This window comes from Cupressus sempervirens, chromosome 1 (genome assembly GCF_028749045.1).
Source record: "Cupressus sempervirens isolate cs-2001-9-10 chromosome 1, ASM2874904v1, whole genome shotgun sequence".
Classification (NCBI taxonomy): domain Eukaryota; kingdom Viridiplantae; phylum Streptophyta; class Pinopsida; order Cupressales; family Cupressaceae; genus Cupressus; species Cupressus sempervirens.
Window position 1 is genome coordinate 799,680,721 of NC_143118.1, and position 23,217 is coordinate 799,703,937.

Consider the following 23,217-nt stretch of genomic DNA (forward strand, 5'->3'; position numbering starts at 1 on the left):
ATGTGAATAGATAGAATAGGTTCTTGATTTTTCTTTTGTCATAATGTTGGCGCAGAGTTCCCTTGTCAATGGGGTAATGAATTTTTTCACTTTCAGTTCATTCTGTTTGGAAATCAGAACTGTGGAACTTGAAGTAACCATTTTGCTATTTTCTCTTGTGCCAAATCCTTGTTAGGCTTTCCCTTTAACAAATCTGTCATGGTTTAGCTCTTTGTTCTATATGTCAAGGGCTTTGGATTAAAAAAATGAACTTTGTTATGCCTCTTTTGACTGCTAATAGTTCATTTTTATGTGGTTCCTTGATTCTGTTTTTATTAATGTTTATAATTGGCATCTACATATGTCCTTACTTGCCATCCAAAGATTCCTGTGTCAAGACAGCGAACCAAGTGTTGTCAGTTGTCTTAGCATATAGAATCAAAGGAATGCCTTCCTGTGGTGTTTAGGTTGCAGGCAAATTCAAACGTTTATTTACATTTGGCAGATTGCTTCAATAGCTTCTTCATCTTAATCTTTACTTTTCGCTTTTGTCTCCCTGTGATTTTTTTTGTTTTGCATTAGCCATGTCTTCGTAAAATTGTGAAACATAACTTAAACATTCAAGAAAGTTTTGAATTTGTTTTGTCTTTGACAGTATCCATGAATTCTTGAATTTCTTTCAGAATGTGAGGTTTAAGCCTTGTTTTTACTCAGCTTTAGATGTAAACCAAGAAAATCACCATCATTTTTTCCTATGGCCATTTTACCCATTTTCTTTTATGGTTATATTGCTTCAGAAGTTATATGTTTCCATCATTGTTGTAAACAAGCCAATTATGTTGTTCATATACATTGCACAAAATTCCTTTCAGATGCTTGAGGGCTTAATCTATCATGTTTTTGAAATAAGTCAGCATCATGTAGAAACCTAGATTACTCATTTAGTTTTACCTTTGTTAACTTTTACTATCAAATTTGTAGTTGAACTTGGAGAATATCTTCTTTGAAGCAACCCTTCTTATTGAATCCGAACTGGATGGAATAGGATAATTTGAAGGAAGAATGGTCGTACAAAACCTTCTCTCCTTTGGCTTGTTTCACATGTTTCTTTACCAAGAATGTTGGGCTTGGCAATGGACTCTTGTTTTCTCAAATGAAGCCTCCTAATTATTCACTTCGATGTTGATCCATCTCTTTCACTTTACTTGGATAGAGGAGATAGGCAGGTTCATGTGGAATAATATGCTTGCAATCTTTTCTAGAACTTCAAAGGACTCATACTGCAATCTTTATTTTCAAATCTTTCTTTTGTTTGAAGAGTCTTTTCATTTTTTGCCCTATCTTTCTTTCTTTTATCCTTTTTCTGCTGAAGAATTTAATGTTGCTCTTGGACTTCTTTTCTCCATTCCTTTTGTTTGAGTCTTTAGTTAGCAAATACCATAATTGTAATCTTAGCTCGCCATTGTTCCTTAAACATAACTTTTGGTTTTTCAAAATAAAAGGTTTATATTTTGTCAAAAATATGCCCCTAAGTAAAATACTATTGTCCATATCATTGAGCTCTAAAGGATCTGTAATGAATGTTTTATCATTAATGGCGACATGGACATTTTGTGCACACCTCCCAATCTTTAGTGGTCATTAAAATTTAATGTCATATAGGCAGATCTATTTTTTACCTTCTAGTATATTTTTGGCTTTGTTTTGGCCTTAGCAAATGATCTTGCCAAACCAGAATCCACAAACATAGTAATGTCCCCTTCTAGGACTTAATCTGCCCTAACCTTCTCCTTTAGGATTTGTCCTAGTATAGGACCTGCAACCAGGTTAGTATCACAAGAGAATTAAGCATAAAAGCCAACATTAGACAAATAGAATTCCAATTCACTGCTATAATATTCAACATATGGGATTCCCTTAAGGTTAAATCTATCCAACTTATCATTATTATGAAGCACTAGTTGGGAGTTGGCGCTTAAGTGTCCTGGTATAGGTCCTGCAACCAGGTTAGTATCACAAGACAATTAAGCATAAAAGCCAACATTACACAAATAGAATTCCAATTCACTGCTAGAATATTCAACATAAGGGGTTCCCTTAAGGTTCTATCTATCCAATTTATCGTCATTCTGGAGCACTAGTTGGGAAACCATACAAGGTGCCTCAAGCCGTTCCACCCATCTCGGGAGTAGGGAATGACATGCTTTTTAAAACTTTCACCAAACTCAAAATATTGTTCATGTAGGTTTTGTGGTGTTTTTTTTGTTGTGACGATGTTCACCATGCTATAGATTGGAAACATGTCTTAGTGGAGAAATTATGTTTTTTGCAGGATAGTATGTAAACCACCATAGATGTATCACATGAAACAAGTGATTCTCTTTTGATAGTTTTTCTTTAAGGTACTAGGAGGTGTTTTGAGACCTATCTTAATTTTTTTCTTGGAGATAGGATGTTCTTTGCATCTCTGTAATGTTAGAAACCTATAGCTCTTGAACGAAGACATGAGTTTTATAGTGAAACTTGGGTACGTGCACCCAACCCAAAACCTAGGAGTACCCAATGCGAGGACACCCCAGAGATGGGTACTTGGAGTACACAAGTATCCCTAACACTGCCCAAGTGTTGCTGCACCTGCCATTGGACCGCTTGGGTGCTTGTGCTTCATCCACTTTGTTAAGAGGAACAAACTTACCTCTAATTGGGTGCTTGGGTGCACCATCCACTCCATTAAGAGGAACAAACTTACCTCTAAGAGAGTGAGAAGCTAGTCATTGTACACAATGTTGCATATCATAGATTGCAAGACACACGTGTACAAAGAGAGCCTAACAACACGATGGGATGTGTTGGTTCCGAAAACCGCAGATTGGAAATCCAAGAGCTTGCCACTTCATCGATAGTATCTCCCAATCAGTTCTGGCCAAGGAACGGGAATCACCTTGATTCCCTTGCATTTTAGGCTTCGCTACACCTAGGTGGGTAGACCCTATTCCTCAAACTTGATCACTTGGTTTTAGAGATTTTCTGTAGTGAGTTTTGTTAGAATTTGAAAAGATTAATAACCCAGAAAACTAGTGCAAAGAATAAATATCTAAACTATGAATGCAAATGATACAAAATCAAAATAGCATCATAGAGTTAGTCTCCAAGAGAGTAATGCAAATGCTGAAAGCAAAATAACATTAAGAGGATGCAAAAACAAGAGATGCAAATACAAGCTAGGTAGCATGCTTATATAGGCTAGGAAGAGGGAGGAGGTGGCAACACCAACCAATGAGGAGCAACCATCTATCGGACTAAAGATAGCAAAGTATCTTCCCAAGATAGCTAATGGATGCTCACATGTAGGAAGGTGACACCTCACAACCATTCACCTAATAAGACATGCTTTATTAACCTAAGCGAGATTATTAAAAGTGTAGGAAAAACCTAGCAAAATAGGAAAAATAAAAAACTACACTAACACCCCCCCAGAAGCGAAGCTTAGATGGATGTAGAAATGGGTCCCAGCAAGTCAAGCCTGATGAGGTACCCATGTACATAAAATTCCCCCAAAAGAGAGAGAAAAGAGACTCCCCAAAGAAAATTAGGACTCCAAGTGAGAGGAAGAGGCCCCCCCAAAAGATGAAGCATCTCGCACCCCCAACAAAGCTTGCAAATTTTGTCCGGTAGAGCCACTTACATCAAACAAGTTTTCTTCCCTTAGGAAAAGGGACAAGATCCCAAGTGTGGTTCCTCATCAAAGAACTATACTCTTTCTGCATAGCTGTATCCCACTTAGAAATAGCAAAAGCCTCATGAAAGGACTGTGGATTTGAGGCAGTAGCAATGAAGATATGCAAAGCATCTTGGAATTGTGAACGAGTTTGCTTGGTGTCTGATGGATCCCCAACCCAATCACCTGCAAACTGCAAGGTCTCTCTAGCCCAAAGTGGACCAAAAGATGGAGAATCTAGAGGAGAATCATCAACCTGTGAATGATGACTATGAGAGGAAGGAGGTGAGTCCTCTGAATCACTCTTTGCATCAGAAGTGGAGGTAGAAGACTGCTCAAGTGAATCTGACCCATTAGAAGATCTATCATGTATTCCAAGTGACCCCAATGTCAAAGTAGAAGGCAACCCTGTGACCATGCTCTACTGGTTAAGCTGATGCAAGTAGTGGAAGTTAAGATGGCCAAACCGCTCATGCCATAATCTGCTCATATCATTAGAGTGAGTGAGTGAAACAGTCAAAGGAGGATCAGGAACAAAGTGAGAAAACATATAGAGTCGTGACTGATGATCTGCTCTCCCAACTGCAACTGTAGAATCATTGTGCAACTCACGTATCTCCACTGAACTAGGAGTGAACTCAACCCGCTTGCCTAAACTTGTGTGTGATCTGGTATACCGATAGGAGATTAGTTGACAATGAGGGTACACAAGGAACATCATGGAATGTGCCATCCCCCACATCAACAGACCCTCTCTCACACACCTCAATAGGAGTGTTATCACCCATCAAAATAGAAGGCATAGTACACGGCTCCAAGGATGCAAGTTCTTCCTTAGATGAAGCCATGTGGTGTGAAGCACCCAAATCAAGAACCCAAGTGGATGGTGAGGAAGCAACTGCAAAAAGGGTCTTGCCCTTTCCTTTCCCCTTGCTGTTTTCTTTTTCCTTGTTAGACCCTTCATTAGAACTTTGTTTGATAGACTCAGGAACATTGATATTATTCTTCTCAAGAATGTATGTCAAGTGATCAAGTTGTTTCTGCAAACATTTATGTTCATCATGACCAGGTCTTTCACAATAGGCACATTTGACCTTTTCTTTTTTAGGCTTATCACCCTTGGAAGATGGTGTATCAATAGTTGCTTTTGAAGAAATCGATATCTAATCTTTATTCTCCTCGCTATTCTTTTGTTTCTTGTCCTTACTATTGTTGTTACTACTTTGTCCTTGTTGTTCTTTTGTGCCTTGGTTGGCAGTCAAGGCATGTGACTTAGAGGACTTAAGAGTGCCCATCTGGATTAGCTTGTCCTGTTCTTGAGTGAGATTGACAGCAAAATCATCTAAAGATGGCATGGTGAATTGAGTACCAAGTGCACCCTTAGTAGCATAGAAGGTAGAGACAAACACAGAATATTCTAAACTTAGCTTAGAGAGAATACTAAGAATCAGTTGTTCATCTTTCTTTTTAATTCCATATTGTTTTAATTGCAGCCTTAGTGATTTCAATTTGGTGAAGAAATCTTGGATTGTGTTGAAATTGCCTGGACTCAAACTAATTAATTCATTTTCCAACATATGACCCCTCATTGAATCTTGTGTGCCAAATAGTGTTTCTAACTTTGTCCATACTTCATTTGGTGTATCCAAAGACTCAATGTGAAATAGCAAGTCAGGAGAAACAGACAAACACAATGTTCCAAATGCCTCATCACATTGTTAAACCACTTAGGCTTATCTTCATCTTTAGCAGGTTCAGTTTCAAGTCCCATAGTTATCCTATTTAATCCAGCTTTCCTTAAGTGAATTGTCATGTGTGATTTCCACTCAAAGTAATTGTATGGAGTTAGGATGGGCATATTTGTTTGATTCATGATGAAGAAATGCAGAGAAGAAATGCTAGAAAGAAGAGAACCCAGCCACAACAATGCCCCCCCTTTTTTACTCAATCAAAGAACCCCCCCCCCAAAGAAATATGATTTGGCACTTTATTTTAGTGCGTTTACAACTACCACTAGAAAGGAATACTTAGTGGTCTTGATTTCAATGCATTACAAACCCTCATGAAGAGCATATGCTAAAAGTGAAACTTGGGCACAATAATCAAGGAAACAAATAGCACCACTGTGATCTACTCGAAAAATCATGCACTTTCAAAAAAAGAATCGCCTCGATACGAGGTCGTATGAGAAAGTTATGATCCTCCGAAGTTTTCAAAACGAGAACTGTGCACAGTCACGGCTGAGAATCTGCAATTTTTGAAGAATTCATGCATGAAAATAAAAAAAAACTCCACTAATGGATAGAGCACAAAAAAAAAGCCAAGTTTATAACAAGAATCATCAAAATTAGAGTTCGTATGAGCAAGAACGAGACATTTGAAAACTGCATTCAAATCTGCGACTGCCAACGGAGAGGGGTATGGCTATAGCCTTTCATACTCGATTTTGCAAAATATACAGCTTGCATGCAAAATCTAAAAGATACACAGATGGTTTTTCGGGGCTGCGAACAAAACCTAGAAAGCGTTTTTCTTGTTGATGTACAGAAGATGCTGCTGTAGTGTAAATTAGACGCCTTTAACAGTAAAAAAACGGCTCCAAAAATAAAAAATCGACCCCAAAAACCAAAATATGACATGCAAATGTTGGATCAGCTTCTTAAGTCCATCAATGGCATGCTGGAACCTGCAATACTGATTGAAAACTCCAAATATGCAAGTTGGTTGTCAGATTTGAGATTGAAACCCTAGAGAAAAACCGTTTTTGTCAAAACTTTTTTGATTCTCAAGATCATCCAAAGATGCAAGAGAAGAGCATACTTCGTTTTTCAAAAAATTACAATAAAGTTTATTAGCCCCCTCGAATTTCTCAAATAAGGAAACTAAAATCTACTCTTGCACATAGAAAAGCTCTGATACCATGTTAGAATCTGAAAAGATTAATAACTTAGAAAACTAGTGCAAAGAATAAATATCTAAATTATGAATGCAAATGATACAAAATCAAAATAGCATCATAGAGTTAGTCTCCAAGAGAGTAATGCAAATGCTAGAAGCAAAATAGCATTAAGAGGATGCAAAAACAAGACATGCAAATACAAGTCAGATAGCATGCTTATATAGGCTAGGAAGAGGGAGGAGGTGACAACACCAACCAGTGAGGAGCAACCATCTATCAGACTAAAGATAGCGAAGTATCTTCCCAAGATAGCTAATGGATGCTCACATGTAGGAAGGTGACACCTCACAACCATTCACCTAATAAGAGATGCTTTATTAACCTAAGCGAGATTATTAAAAATGTAGGAAAAACCTAGCAAAATAGGAAAAATAAAAAACTACACTAACAAGTTTAAACATGGGAGTTCTCTGACTGGCAAGGTCTTCGAACTCGATCAAAATAAAATTGAATGCCGTGTTTGAATTGTATAAGGTTTTGTTAATAATGGGTTTGAGATTTGTAAAGAGGATGTTATAGATTTTCTGACTTCAATAATAAAAAGACAAGCGCCTCTATTTATGTGGGAATAGAGTCAACTTCAGTGAATTTTTACGTACAACTTTATAAAGTTCTTATGTACTTGAACTGTCAACAATTTAATGATCATGATGCAATAGACCAAATATTATGCAATGTTAAAATTAGTCCAGATTGAATTTTAACTCCTTTGGTAGGGAGACAAACTAGACACAGATACAGAAACAATTATATATTTCACAATATTTGTGATGATCCAATTTAAAATGCTAAATGACCATGTCCACTTATCAAACATCAAAATCGCTTGCAAAATTTTTAAAGATAATTATAAAGGACGAATTGTCTACAGTTTAATTCTCCATGCCAGTTAGAAATAAAACAAAAGACATTTTATTTTATTATTAAAATAAAATAAATAAATTTATATTACAAGTCATATTTAAGCCCGTATTCCTCCTTACAAAATATATCTTTTATAAATGCTTCTTGTAGAATATGAATATCCAAAAATGTCTTGTTTTTTGGTTCTATATCTCCCTTATACATCTAAATAATATGGAGACATGACTTTTGGAATGAAGGGTCATATATCTCAAAAATAATTACATATTCTAATTCTAATCGCACCTCTCCATTTTCTTAATTCATATCTTTGGTCAAATTAATCATTGTTAATTCTATTATTGGCAATCACTTTGTAATTCTTGGATCTTGACTTATGCGGTCATTGAACATACATTCATATTCGACCATTATCGAATAAGGGAAATTGGTTTGAATCCATCACTACAAATGTTGTTAATATTATAAATAATATTTAATCATCCCGTGGCTAATGGTTTCTCAACGCAAATGACGCCTTTGGTATTCTTTTCAATTATAATGATGATAGTCATATTATAATTGGTGCACCACCAACATGATGATCCCCGTTGTGTTTGTCTTCTGTATGTTGTTCATGCCTCTGATACTTATTCTACTTTTTTTATTTAAAACTTTGTCTCATTCTTGGGCGCGTGCTTGTGTGTCATCGTTGCCCCCGACCATGTTGAATTTGCGCTGGGTGTAGGTAGAAGAATTTTTGGATCATCGACCCTTTCACATATGTGTTCCGAGTGTGACTTTGGTAAATAATTCATTCACTGCCGATGCTTGGTGTGGGAAGTTCAAATTGGTGCCGTTATAATGAATAGAGGTTGTAGCTCTTTCCAAATCTATGGCTCCTGGGCCCTTTGCAAATGCTATACCTTTTAAATCTGGCACATCTTCATATGAGTTCGTAGATCACCATGCAGGAGAGACGTTCAATCCTAACGTGTCTCCTTATGTAGCATCTGACTGGGATGATCACATGAAGTCCCCGTCTTTCATTTCTTTCACACACACCATCCTCATGACCATGATAATTTTATTGCGTAAGGGACGATCTGAAGAATACACTATGTGAAATTGGGCAGTTTAACTCCACACATGCACTTTTAATCATATGTATAATTAAATATACTGAATATGCCCCCAGTTATGGTGATGAAGAAATCACAATATTGTTTCGAGGATCTTGATCATTCTTAATTAAGTAATTTGATCATACGCTCCATTATAGAAATTTGAACCATACTGGAAAGGGAGCTCTTGCATCAAACAACATACAGCAAATGGGTTAAGCTTTCCCTTTCTGAAACATAATGGTCTTTTGGGAGTTGCAAATGCAGCAGGATCAAATGCATCCAGGAAGTTCTCCATTTAAAGTTTTATCCTTGCATACTCGGCATTTCTTTCATGACCATGTTAGGGTGTTTCTACATGCCTCTTCTTCTCTGACGCAGATTTTTCTATCCATGGAGAATGAGGTAGCCCCAATCATAGTTCCATGAAGTCAAAAACCCATTCATCCAATAGCTTTGTAATTAGGAAATATTGTTTTACGTGTAATAGCAAATTATAATGCACTTTACTGTCACTGTTCCTCTCTATATCAAAATGCAGGCATGATTCTTCAAATAGAAGTAACAAACTTTTTTCTTCCGGTGATAGATTGGCTTCAGTCTTCGAATATGTCTTTAACCCAAGCATCTTTGATTGAAATGGATTGCTCGCTTCTGATGTACCAGACAAGTGTAAATCCGCAAATTTCTTATTTCTGTATAGATCTGCAGACCTCCATAAAATAGTGCGTATTTAAGAGATGATTTTGATTTATCCCACAGCAATATGAACAACAATCTTTTAACATGCTCCCTGTAGGTCTTGATTATGAACAGCTAACTCTTCAAGATTTACACAACTTGTGATGATTTTGCATTTATACATACATACATAAAGATTCTCCTTTCAGTATTGTATCTAGAACTTTAGAATTCTGTAAATGTTAAGGTTTCATCAGTGGCTCTTTCTGGGGACGTATTCTCCCGTGAGCATAGAGAGATTCCAGCTATCACTGGAAGAGCAGACCAAGCATCCATGTTTAATATGATGCAAGGTAAAATTTTGGGTGACCCTAGGCCACCCAAAAAGTGAACATTGTGGTTTTCCTCTATCGAATACCCGATTCCGATCATGTAACACTTTGAACTTGCTAATCACACAATGCCATCATTTGTATGAACAATACATATTGCTTCCACTTCATCAATGCATTCTTTGGTATCTAACTTATGTTTTTCCTTTAAGATGTCATCAGGCACCCTATTATTTTTGCTGAATGGAGGATCCCTGGAGTCACATTTTTGATCTGTTATACAGGCATTGGAATGTGTCTTCTTTGCCCGATTGTCTTGCACACAATCTGCCCCATCTTCAAGATGTTTCTCCTCATGTCTAGGAAACACTACTTCTCCTTTATCAAGAACTTGATCAAGTGGGATGCTTGGAAAATTTTTAGAATTACTCATCATATTCTCCTCAGCATTTCTGGCTGATTTTATCTTGTCTTCACATGTTTGATTCAACTCCTGTTCATAGGATGAACTAAAAGACATTTCACCTTCTGAATGCATGAGTTTCATCAACTTCAAAATTAGCATTAGGCCTGCTATCTTCATTATTTTGCTGATGGATTTGATTGCAATTGAAAATCATCTTCAAATAATGGATTAGAGAACATCTAGAGAACTCAGACATATGTTCATTTGCTTCCCCTTAGAGAATTCAGGCACACTATCATGAGAATTTTCATCCAGATCATCAGATGTTTCATCAACAAGGCTAATGTCTTCATTATATCTTGAAACTTCCTCATGTTCATACATTGTATGCAGCTCTTTTTCATCTTCACTATATGATTCCTGTGAATTACCATCTTCTTCATTCAATACCCCTTTAGAATGCACTAATCCATCACCTTGGTCACCTTGGTGAATTGAGAAAAAATTTGGACCATTTCTTTCAACATGTTTTTGATATTCCAAATCTAACAAGGCTGAAATTTCTTCCACGCTGAGAGAATCATCCTCTTCATTTTCATATTCATTGTCATCTATTGTCACACAGGTCTCATCATAATAAGATTCCTCCTCAGACTGCCCACAAATTTCTTCTCCATTCGAGTTTGAAATATTATTTGACTCATATGTTACTTCAGTGCTGCATTCATTCTCTTCTGTAACATTTTCATTATCCATAAGTTTGAGAGAAATAAGAAACTAATGATCATATAAGAGACCTAATTCACTCATTCTGTTTAGAAGTTCAAAAGATGGAGGTTTGCATTCCGAAGGTATTTCTTGATAGGTATTAAACATCCTCATGAAGAATTGTACTGCAGATTCTTCTTCTTTCTTTTCTAAGTAAAAGAATGCATCCAAAGGAGATGTATAACTTAGACTTTCATCATCTTCTAGTATTTGAAAGAGAGGCATCAAATCAAGGTCATTAGGAGAAATTCCCAACTTGCGAAATTTTCTTGTGAGTTCCTTGGATGGAGGCATGATGTCTAAAGGTACCTCCCAAAAAATGTTCACCATCCTTATAAACAAATGTGCTGATGTCTTGCCTTCATATCTACTAGATTGAAAAATGCATCACGTGGGTTTATGTGCACTTCCTCCATGGCGTAACATCGACCCCCTTTCTGTCCATAATACATATTCTCCATGGTACATGATCAAATTATTTCATTCTGAGTCTTCTCCCTCAGTAGAGCTACCACCTAAAATCTTTTTAAATAGAGTCGTCACCTCTTTCGAGGAATATATTGATCTTCCGAATCTTCTAGGTTCTCACTTCTAATAGAGTACGCTTCCAATCAAACCGATAGAACTACTTTCTGATTCGGGTTTACGAGATCTGAAACTCTGGGTAACTTCACAAAACTAATTGTGAGCAACTCTCCCTAGTAGAGTCACCAATCTATTGGTTCCCAAAATTGCAAATTGAAAATCCAAGAGCTTGCCACTTCTCCGATAGGATCTCTCAGTTAGTTCTGCCCAACGAACGGGAATCACCTTGATTCCCTTACACTTTACGCTTCGCTACACCTAGGTGGGTAGACCCTCTCCTCGAACTTGATCACTTGGTTCAAAGATTTTCTATAGTGAATTTAAACGTGCGAGTTCTCTGACTGGCAATGTCCTCGAACTCGATCAAAATGAAATTGAATGCTGTGTTTGAATTGTATGAATTGTATAAAGTTTTGTTAATAATGGGTTTGAGATTTGTAAGAAGGATGTTATAGATTTTCTGACTTCAATAATAAAAAGACCAGTGCCTTTGTTTATCTAGGAATAGATTCAACTTCAGCGAAGTTTTACGTACAACTTTATAGAGTTCTTATGCACTTAGAATTGTCAACAATTTAATAATCAAGATGTGACAGACCAAATATTATGCAACCTTAAAATTAGTCCAGATTGAATTTCAACTTCTCTGGTAGGGAGACAAATTGGACACAGACATGAAAACAATTACATATTTCACAATATCTGTGATGATCCAATTTAAAATGCTAAATGACCATGTCCACTTATCCGACATTAAAATCGCTTACAATTTTTTTTTAAAAACTTATAAAGGAAGAATCGACTGCAATTTAATTCTCCATTCCAATTAGAAATAAACAAAAGACATTTTTTTTTATTAAAATAAAATAAATGAATTATATTACTTGTCATATTTACGCCCTTATTCCTCCTTACAAAATATATCTTTTATAAATGCGTCTTGTAGAATATGAATCTCCGAAAATGTCTTTTTTTTTGGTTCTATATCTCCCTTATATATCTAAATAATATGGAGACATGACTTTTCGAATGAAGGGTCATATATCTTAAAAATAATTACATGTTCTAATTCTAATCGTACCTCTCCATTTTCTTAATTCATATCTTTGGGCAAAATAATCGTTGTTAATTCTATTATCAGCAATCACTTTGTAATTCCTTGGCTCTCGACTTCTACGAGGTCATCAAACATGTATTCATATCCGACCATTATCAAATAAGGGAAACTGGTTTGAATCCATCGCTACAAATGTTGTTAATATTATAAATAATATTTAATCATCCCCTCTGGTATTCTTTTCAATTACAATGATGATAGTATATGTTGTTCACGCCTCTGATACTTATTCTACCTTTTAATTTAGAACTTTGTCTCATTCTTGGACGCGTGCTTGTGCGTCAATGTTGCCCCCGACCATGTTGAAATTGTGCTGGGTGTAGGTAGAAGAAATTTGGGATCATCGACCCTTTCACATATGCGTTCTGAGCGTGACTTCGGTAAATAATTCATTCACTGCCGATACTTGGTGTGGGAGTTCAAATTGGTGCCGTCATAATGAATAGAGCTTGTAGCTCTTTCCAAATCTACGGCTCCTGGGCCCTCTGCAAATACTATTCCTTTTAAATCTGGCACATCTTCATATGAGTTCGTAGATCACCATGGAGGACAAATGTTCAATCCTAACGTGTCTCCTTATGTAGCATCTGACTGGGATCATCAGATGAAGTCCTGTCTTTCATTTCTTTCACACGCACCATCCTCATGACCATGAGAATTTTATTGCTGAAGGGACAATCTGAAGAATACACTCTGTAAGATTGGGCAGTTTAACTCCACAGTCGTGTGTCTTTAATCATATGTATAATTAAATATACTGAATATGCCTCCAGTTATGGCGATGAAGATATCACAATATTGTTTTGAGGATCCTGATCATTCTTACTTAAGTAAATTGATCATACTCTCCATTATAGAAATTTGAACCATACTGGAAAGGGAGCTCTGTCATCGAACAACATACAACAAATGGGTTAAGCTTTCCCTTTCTGAAACATAATAGTCCTCTGGGAGCTGCAATGCAACAGGATCAAATGCATCCAGGAAGTTCTCCATTTAAAGATCTATTCTTGCATACTCGGCATTTCTTTCATGACCATGTTAGGGTGTTTCTACATGCCTCTTCTTGTCTGACGCAGATTTTTCTATCCATGGAGAAATGGTGAATGACGTATCCCAATCACAGTTCCATGAAGCCAAAAACCCATTCATCCTATATCTTTGCAAATAGGAAATATTATTTTACATGTAATAGCAAATTATAATGCACTTTACTGTCACTGTTCCTCTCTATATCAAAATGGAGGCATGATTCTTCAAAGAGCAGCGACAAACTTTTTTCTTCCGGTGATAGATTGGCTTCAGTCTTCAAATATGTCTTTAACCCAAGCAACTTTGATTGGAATGGATTGCTTGCTTCTGATGTACCAGACAAGTGTAAATCTGCAAATTTCTTAATTCTGTATAGATCTGCAGACCTCCATTAAACAGTGGGTATTTAAGAGATGATTTTGATTTTATCCCACAGCAATATGAACAACAATCTTCTAATATGCTCCCTGTAGGACTTGAACATGAACAACTAAGTCTTCAAGATTTACACAACTTGTGATGATTTTGCATTTACACATACATACATAAAGATTTTCCTTTCAGTATTGTATCTAGAACTTTAAAATTCTGCAAATTTTAGGGTTCCATCAGGATGTAGGGCTAGAGGAGTTGTCTTATATTGATGAGGATGAGATTGCAGTAGAAACAAATGTAGGGTTGGTTGGTGTTCCTTTTGCTGAACTTGAGCGTGAGGAGTCTAGTAGTTCCAACGATGAGGACTTTGGTTTGGGGAATGATTAAAGGCTTCCCATCAAGGAGTAATAGGAAATCTTAATTTATCACTAGTAATTACAATAACACATTATCCAACGATGGTAAGTTAAAAAATGTGAACGAGAGATCTCAATCCTAAGAGTACTACTGGTATTACAAGGATTGCAAAACACACACACACATATGTACCCATGTTTATGTCCAAGGAATCTTTAATTATGACTATCAGCGATCCTTGTAGCATGGGAATCCAAAATTATTTATTTCTTATCTTTCAAAATGCTTCCATTTATGTCTGACAGAAATTTTTCTTGCATGGGAGTTAGAATTGACAATTTTACGCATTGCTACCATTAACCTTGTTAGGAGTGTGATTAAGCTGTTCTCTTCTCCCAGGATTTTAAGGGAATTTCTAAACAACTTGTTTCACTTCCTTGCTTTCTTGGTTCCCAAAGAGTGGATTCATTATTTTTTTTTGTGTCATGTCTAAAGGAAGAGGTAGACCTCCATATGGTTCTATTCACAACAATTTTGGATAAGAACGGAGAAGGTAAGTTTGTCTTAGAGCTTGAGGTCATAGTCTTTGTAAAAGCACAGCCTCAAAATCTTGCATGGGTTTAGTTTTCAATAATTATGCCACTTGCATGAAAGAAAAGTATGCTATACTTAAAGAGTATTTACTAGCTTTGGGCACAATATTCTTCAAGGGCAGTCATGTTGTGTGCCATATGCTTTACATTGTAAGGATATTCTGGTCCGGAGTACACTCACCATATTATCATGTTAAACTTTGGCCCCCAAGATTAATTAAGGTTAATGAGCTGATTATGGATCCCTTTCTTGCCAAGTGATGCATCTTTTTCATTCTAATTTCATAATACAATATAAAGAGTTGTCACTGTGTGAAACTCTAATTTTCCCATGGATAGACTCATATGTGCAAATCTATTTCAGGTGAAAATGTGATCTCATGCGTTGCTTATTTTGGCATTAAAATACTTCTGCGTTTGCTTTTCTGCAAATAGTTTAGGAATGAAGCACACCAACATAGTTCTATTCTCCAAAAGAATCATGCCATTGTAGCACAAGGGGAGATGGAACTGAAGGGAATGGGAGCAATTGGTTTTGTGCAATAACAAATATCCTGAAGGAAGGATTGCAATTGCTATCATGTAGAATGGATTCAAATAAGCTATTACAGATCCTTGTCTTCTCTACCATATCTGTATTTAGAATTGATGTTTTGGTTATGTTCTTTTTTTTGCTAGGTAGTTTATCTCTTTTCGAACCCGTTCCATGTTTTTTTAGAAGCATATAATACCTGATGTGGCCACATACACAGTTCTATGTTTCTATACCATTGTTGTATTTGGAATGGTTCTTTTGGTTAGTTATATTTGTTGTTGGTCATGATGTTTCTTACTTTATTTCTTTCTATGTCTATTTTGTGTATTTCTAGAAGCATTTGATTACCAGGCGTTCCCACATACTTACATATAATCAAGTTTTAGGAATCCATGCTAGGTATCCCTTGCTGCAGGCTCCTGTCGCTCTTAGTCAGGCTTGCATGAATCAAACCACCCAGACATTATTAAGTCATAATTTTAATAAATGCCTTGAGCAGCACGCATTCCATTTCGCTACAACAATAGACTTGAAAATTAAAGGCATGTTGCATAGGGTCTCTTTAAGTAGATAACAAATTAGTTTCTGTGTAGACTGTATAGCTTGCAAAGTGGGAAATGCCTATTGTAATTCTTACATTATTTGTGAGAGTTTTTAAGTAGATAGCAAATTAGTTTCTGTGTAAACTGTATAGCTTGCAAAGCGGGAAATGCCTATTGTAATTTTTACATTATTTGTGAGAGTTTTTAACGTAAAAGTGGATTTGAACTTACATCCTAGGCAGTTCTACTCCTGGTGTGAGATTTTTCAACTTAAAGTGGATAAGAACTTACATCCTAGGAAGTTCCACTATTGGTGATTATAGTAATTTCCTTTGTGCTTGTTTGTCTATGTTACACTATGTAGACACCATGTATGGAAACTTGGGTCCACGTACTGTAGATTAACCTAGTGCATGCATAAAAAGGAGATATTATTGGCTTTGCAATTAGTGTACAAACCTTTTATGTTATTCTGCGCTGTGCAGATATGCAGATTTTGCAGATCGTGAATTTCACGTGGCACAACTTCCAAACAATCCCGATTTCAAAGTTATGCCTGAGGATTGGGATGGCACTGCAAAAGATCCAGATGAAATGTTGTGGGAAATATCTCAGAAAGAAGATGAAATGCTTTATCAGGAATTTGTGCAACGCATGAATTATAACAAAGCAAAGGTATTTGAAGCTTGCACTTGATGATGATTGATAATCTTTATTTTTGTAGAATGAATGCCAATAAATATGAACTGTTCTTAATCTGTTTTGGAGCATCAATACTCACATATATTTGGAGCAAATATGCATGTAAACAAAAAATTCAATTACTTTTGTACAGATTGCTGGTAAGATCAAATGTCATCCATACAGCAGAAGACGACCTAATGAAGGATGGAAATTCACAGTTGAGGAACTACGTCAAAAAGGTAAACGTGGAAGAGGTGGCGGGAGGAAGTTTGTTAGTTTGCCAGATGGATCCACAAGACCTCTCGATGAATTAGAAAAGATGTTTTTGAAAAGGGAGACAAACCGGACTAGATGCAAAATTATCTAAGATAATGTGCATCCAAGTTCTCATGTGAGAACATTCATTCAGCACTAGAATGTGGCTGCATGTTGTAAAAAATAACTGAGTGAATCTAATTTTTTGATCATGTCTTTGTTAACATTGCTTTCAAACTAGTAAATGAATTGATTTCAAATTTTTGTAAGTGCTCAACAGTAATAGACATTATTTAACAGCTAGTTTGTTTTGCATTATAGCACAATGTAGGCTTTTAAAGACCTTACTTTTGTAATAAAGTCCTTATGACTTAATTTAGATTTGTTTATTATTTTTAGATTATTTATCATGCATTGTTTTTATCTTCAAACTCAAAATAAAAGTATTCACCAATAAAATTGTAGATTGGATAATATAGATTTGCTCTAAGAGGTCATATGAAAAGGTTTGCAAACTAAAAATCACAGGTGGATTCTTCTTATTGTTGTTGTTAAACATTGCATTCATTAATATGTGAAAAATTGTGGGTTTATTTATGTCTATGAAATACTATCACCTGGTCATCAGTGAATAGTGTCCAGACACATTAACAATTGCTTTTTGTTTTTTTTTCGTTTTAAAAAAAAAATTATCAGAAAGTTTTTGTTCAACTGTTAGGGTTTTCTGGCATTTTTCAAAAATCTGTTTGTTGAATTTTTTTTAACGTGACATTATTGTTGCAAATTGCTACCATCCTTGAGAATTTATTGATTTTTGAATGATCTACGGTTGATAAGGGCAAATTGATACTATTTTTTCCCCAATTTTTTTGAAAAATTCATGGACTTATTTACAAATGTGAGTGGCTATGGTTTGTAGATGGCAAGGCTCCCACGAGTAGGGCACATTTCAAACTTGTGACCAAGGAGATTGAAAGTTGACTTTGCTTTGTTTTTGGTTGTAGTTGGAAATAGAGTTTTTTTTTTGATGATTTTTGTTGACTAGAGTTAAAATCCGAATACTCGTAGGTGTTGTTTTGAAAGTTCATTGTTGAGGGGTGCTAGGGTTGACTTTTTGGAAAAAAAAAAATAATTTGATTTAATTTTGTTTTTGAAAAGGAAAATTTTATTGGATAAATATCTTAGCTTGAACTTCTACACCTAAAAATCTAGATGTCATGGATGTGCGCAAAAGCATGTGGAGAATAGTAAGTGGAAATAAAAAAACTCCGTAACTTGTGAAAAAAGTAATGAAATGACAATAAAAACCAAGGATAGTAAATGGAAATGAAAATTACCTGTGTGGTGAATAGTAAATGGAAATGGAAAACACATTTTTAATGAATAAAATATTAGAGTGGATATCAATTCTTTATTAATCTTTTCATAAAACATTGAATCTAGGTAGAAGGCTAATAAATGCTATAGATGGTAGAAAAGCAAAAAGATTTAAGTAGTAATTAACTAAAAAATTATTGTCAAAGGTGGGATGCTATTTATTTTATGTTTTTGATTAAAACCAATAGCATAACAAGGGTGTTCACCATTACACAACCACAACCTAAAGGTGTTAAAAGAGATCAAAACTATATCAATAGAGGGGCGCTGGATGTTACAAAATTAAATGTTACACTAATGAAAAAAGTTAGTAACCCATCGTAGGAGTGGGTAGACGCTCAATCAGAACATTGGGAGGCAAATGAGAAGTTGAATAGTTATTTTTTCTACATCATTAGAAAATTGTCCATGTGATAGCAAACGAAGAAGGGTCCACATTGCGAGAGAGTACTACACTTGTACTACGAGGAATAGGGGTTGCAGAGGTCAAATATGCAGCATTAACATTATCTAGATTGTAGCAGGAGTATTGTCTTAAGGGGAGTCATCATCTGTCTATGATGTGTCATTGGAGGAAGAATCAATAACTCAAATAGTTAAATAGTCATCAATAACAAAATTTAACCAAGTGGTAATGCCCTTTTGACACAAGAGAGATCAATCAATTGCCAGTTGACTAATAAAGAGCATCAAAAGAGGAGGCCCTCATAATCCACCAATTGAGTCCATGCTTATTTACCCACCATGAAATCAACATATCCCGCAAGAGGTGTGAGGATATCAATGTCAACCAAATTGCGCACAAAGGTGGAAATACCCATTGCAACTGTGATATCCTTCACCTTAAGAAATTGACCAATAGAGTTATTGATTGTAGTGCTTCCCGTGATTATAGTTTTGTGTGTTTTATTTTGGTCTAAGGTAGACTCTTTTCATCTTGTGACTATTTGTATGATGTGATAAGATATTTGCATTGTGTGATGCATTCGACTTCAATACATTATTTTGGTTATTACTAATATAATTGCTGATTTATATGCTAGATTATACTATTTCTTACTAATTTGATGATATCTACATGACGATTCTACTAGGATGTGACATGACGCTTTGTGGTGATGATATATGAGTATTTTGTATTTGAGAACATTGGATTGTGTTTTTGAAAAAAGAAGTAGCAAGATGGTGTTGGCCTGTAGAGCAAAGCACATACAAATATAAGGCCCAACAAATAGGCCAATGACAACACAAAGGCCGCACAAAGCCAACATGAGGGGTGCTAACAAAAAATAGAACTAAAGAAGAAGTCAAAGAGGCCATTTCCCACAAACCCTTTTGTTTTAGGGAGGAAGGACGCGATGACAGAGCGATGGAGAACTGGTTTCCTGAATAGGTTTTAGAAATCATGGAAGAAATGGTCAGAGCAGAGGAAGCCTAGAGCAGTTTAGAAGGCATGAAGGCTTGAACTATTGGGAGAACAAAAATGGGAGATGGCAGAATGGGAGCCGAAACTTTCAAGGAAGTTTTCAGTGGAAACAAGTGGGATATAAAGAAGCTGAAAAAGGAATATAAAGAAATCCTTCTTAGAGAAGAAGTTTTTGAGAGACAGAAATCAAGAAAAACATGGTTGAAAGAGGGGGATAGGAACACATTTTTTTTCACAACTCATTTCAAATTAGAAGAGCTCATAATAAGGTTTTCTCCATAAAAAATGTGGAAGGAGTAGTGATAAATGACCTAAAGATGATTAAGAAGGAAGCAATAAACTTTTTTAAAGAAAGAGGGGGAATGGAAGCTGAAGGGGAGGCTTTAGAAGATGAGGTGTTGGAGTGCATTCCAAATTGTGTGACAGAAAGGCCAAATTTGATGCTGAGTGCTGCAGTTACTAGAGAGGAGGTTAAAAGGGCTCTTTGGGGATTAGGAAAAGATAAAAGCCCAGGGCTAGATAGTTTCACAAGGAGTTTTTTCAGATTCATGTGGGAATGCATAGAGGATGAAGTATGGGAGATGGTTGGTGAATCTAGAAGAGGGGGTTTTGTTTTGAAGGATTTAAACAATATTTTCATAACTTTAATTGCAAAAAAAGAAGAGTGTAGGACTTTTGATGATTTTGGACCTATCTCTTTGTGCAATGTCCTATATAAAATCATCTCAAAGGTGATTGCTAATAGGCTAAAGTTGGTTCTAAATAAGGTCATTTTAGAAGAATAGAGTGGATTTGCACCAGGAAGATCTATTTTTGAAGGAGTCATTATAGCCCATGAAATGATCCATTCTATAAGAATAAAGAAACTCAGCAAAATGATGGTGAAATTGGATATAAGAAGAGCCTATGATGAGGTAAATAGAGAATTTTTGTTTAAAGTTTTAGGAAAGTTCAGTTTCAATGAGGAATGGATTAAGTGGGTTAAAGGTTGTCTAAGTTTAGTAAGACTCTCTATTATGGTAAATGGAAGTCCCCATGGTTTTTTTGAGTTAGAAAAAGGCATGCGCCAAGGGGACCCATTATCTCCTTTCCTATTTATTATTCTAGCAAAAGTTCTGGGGAGATTGATCTGAGAAAAAAGAATGAGAGGGTTGTGAAAAGGTGTTAAAATGGCACGAGGAGTACACACTATATCACATTTGCAGTTTGTGGATGACACCTTTTTAACTAGAGAAGCGTCAGAGTAGGAAGCTAGACTAATGAAGAAGACTTTAGAACTCTATGGAAAAGTCTCAGGACAGAAGATCAATTGGACTAAATTTGAATTTTTTTTCTTCAACACCCCTATTAATAAAAGAATTGCAATAGGTGGAATTCTGAATATTAATCAGGGTTCATTGCCGAGTAAGTATTTGGGGATCCCTTTATTCTAGGGGAGAAACAAAAGTGAAGTCTGGAAGGGTCTGGCTAAAAAGTGTTTTAAAAAAATGGATGGTTGGAAGGGTAAATGGTTGTCTTCAACAGGGATAATTTTGATGCTAAAATCTGTACTCTCAGCAGTGCCTATTTTCTTGTGTTAGTGCCCAATAGGGACAGGGTTTTAAAACTTCAAGTGTAAAGTCTTGAACTATGTTGAACTAAAGTTCGAAGCAATTTGAATTGGTTCAGCTTGTTAGAACAAGTTTGAATGATTCTACAAGCTCATTGTTTCAATGTGGCATAACATATGTGTTCATAGAATAGCTATCAGAAGTGCAAGATATTAAGGCGACAAAGTCAGTAAGGGGCTCAATATTTTGAAGATTCATAATGTAAGATCCAAGGTCATTTCAGAACTTTAGAGGTTCAGAGATTCAAAAGTTAAGTTCCAGCTCAATAGGTCGGCTATCTTTAGCTCAAAGGTATGGCTAATTAATAATGATATGATACTGGTGAAGAGCTCAGTTGCTAAATCAGAAGATAACCGTTCTCTCATATGACATATTTGGACCCCAGTTTTAAAGCCTCCTGTCAAAGCAATAGACTATGAATGCTCAGTATTCACAACCTCTATAATGTGGGACTTATTAAACTCGCATATTTATTATGAAATGAGTGTCTTTGTAATTAAGAATTTCAAGGTTTACACACTTGAAATATCATGAATGGATTCACACTCACCACATAGTGGACTGAATAGCCTTGATAATTGTCGATATATATAGTGCCAGCTCATGAACAAAACATATGGGAAAGTGTGAAGAGCCGTGGGTGGTTTGAGTTCATAATCATTATTCCAAACTGATATATGGGAGTGTAAACAACAAAAACATAACTGTCAACATGAAAGGCCGCCGGTTCAATTTTCATATTCTCAATGAATGAGGCATAGATGCTAATGGCAAAGACCATGAAATCTAAGAAAGAGGGTGCCAAGTATTGGCATGGATAGAGGCAGATGACTAATCAACTTCCTCAAAATGGAACCCGACCTCTCATCGAGTTTTACCAAGCAACCCGAGTGTAGAAAAGATCATCAAATCGAATGATTATGATGATTCCTCCTTCGAATATCGGCGGCACAAAACCTTATGCAGATTAGAGCGAGTGGTCAACTTTTTATGAAGTGAAGATTGAAGCATGAATTGCCAGCAGCGACATTTGTTCCTACTCACCAAGGGTGGAGGGTTTGTTGTAATAAAATTGATCATACTGTTGAGTTCAATATATTGGAATTCTTCACCATAGCCATGACATCCAAATATGATAATGACTCTCTTTCATAATACTAGATGGTGAAAAACAACAGTGATGTTACTGATAGCCTCCCATACATATCCTGTCACGAGTGATGGAGGCACAAAATATGTTAGTTCATCGTATTGCGAGGAAGAGATAAAAGTGCTCGTTGGGACTAGACTGATCAAGCTTCCCTGAATAAAGCAAAGCAAGTGAAAGTATCCTGTTAAGACCACGAGCTCGCAGTCAAGATACCCGCAAAGGCTTGGACATAAAAGTTGGCATGAATATGTCATTTTGCACCCTTGGAGTGATTCCCATAATGTATTGAACTTTCCCGTGAAATGGTAATGAAAAATGAAATCATTAGCCGATTCTACCTTACAAATATTTGCATTGTGATAATTGCGATAAGATAAGGAGATCAGGTTTTCATCGACTCGTAATCCTAATTTGGAAGCTGTGGTTGTGGATCGATTCAATAAAGCAAGGATGAGCCAAGCATCAATGTAGACATAGGATCGATCTGATTGTAATAGGCATAATAACAATCTCCAAAGTGTGCGACGGAGGACAATGTCGTGATTTGCACATTTTGGCTGGTCTTGACAATGCAATTGAAGTCAGGGTGGATATTTTGTCTATCTCACTTGGATTCTCTGCAGATTTCCTCAAATTATACAAGGGATCCAGTCAAGCCTACTTAAATTCGATATGTAGAACACACATATATATTATTAGTCGAGCCAACATATGAAAACTCAAACCCGCAGCCTTCAGATAGGATGGCTTTAATGCTGACAGGTCAATT

At 36.0% G+C, this 23,217-nt stretch overlaps 1 protein-coding gene across 1 annotated transcript in view; it reads left to right on the forward strand.

Annotated features, from left to right (window-relative positions):
* Positions 1-17,154, forward strand: part of LOC149580296 (protein GAMETE CELL DEFECTIVE 1, mitochondrial-like) — a 33,267-nt gene extending 16,113 nt beyond the window's left edge. Inside the window, 2 exon segments of the mRNA XM_089790242.1 lie at positions 16,432-16,621; positions 16,782-17,154. Coding sequence (XP_089646368.1) covers positions 16,432-16,621; positions 16,782-16,997 — 406 coding nt within the window. The 3' untranslated portion in view covers positions 16,998-17,154.
* Positions 17,155-23,217: the final 6,063 nt, after the last annotated feature.